The sequence below is a fragment of the Nestor notabilis genome, unplaced genomic scaffold, assembly GCF_000696875.1.
Source record: "Nestor notabilis isolate BGI_N333 unplaced genomic scaffold, ASM69687v1 scaffold19563, whole genome shotgun sequence".
NCBI classification, from domain to species: domain Eukaryota; kingdom Metazoa; phylum Chordata; class Aves; order Psittaciformes; family Psittacidae; genus Nestor; species Nestor notabilis.
The window spans coordinates 7173-7381 of record NW_009921701.1 but is presented as its reverse complement, the minus strand read 5'-3'; the positions used below and the strand labels follow the sequence as shown (position 1 = coordinate 7381).

The window sequence follows — 209 nt, the reverse complement described above, 5'->3', positions numbered from 1 at the left end:
CATCAGCCGGCCTCGGGGCACCGGTTGTTTCTAGCCATGGAGAAACCCCGTCTCCGCTGTCACCCGCCCGGAGTGAGGGCGCTGCGATGTCCTCGCAGATCCGCGGAGCCCTGAACGCAGTCAGGAGCCTGGTGGAGGGGAGCGGGCGTGCTGGAGGGGAGCTGCCCCGCGCTGTCGTGACACACAGCAGCGGGAATCACGGGCAAGGC

At 68.9% G+C, this 209-nt stretch overlaps 1 protein-coding gene across 1 annotated transcript in view; it reads left to right on the top strand.

The window, feature by feature from the left end:
- Positions 1-86: 86 nt before the first annotated feature.
- The window catches only part of SRR (serine racemase), a 1753-nt gene continuing 1630 nt past the window's right edge, over positions 87-209 (top strand). The window contains exon 1 of the mRNA XM_010011271.1: positions 87-207. Within this exon, the coding sequence (XP_010009573.1) occupies positions 87-207 (121 nt within the window). The remainder of the gene's footprint in view (positions 208-209) is intronic.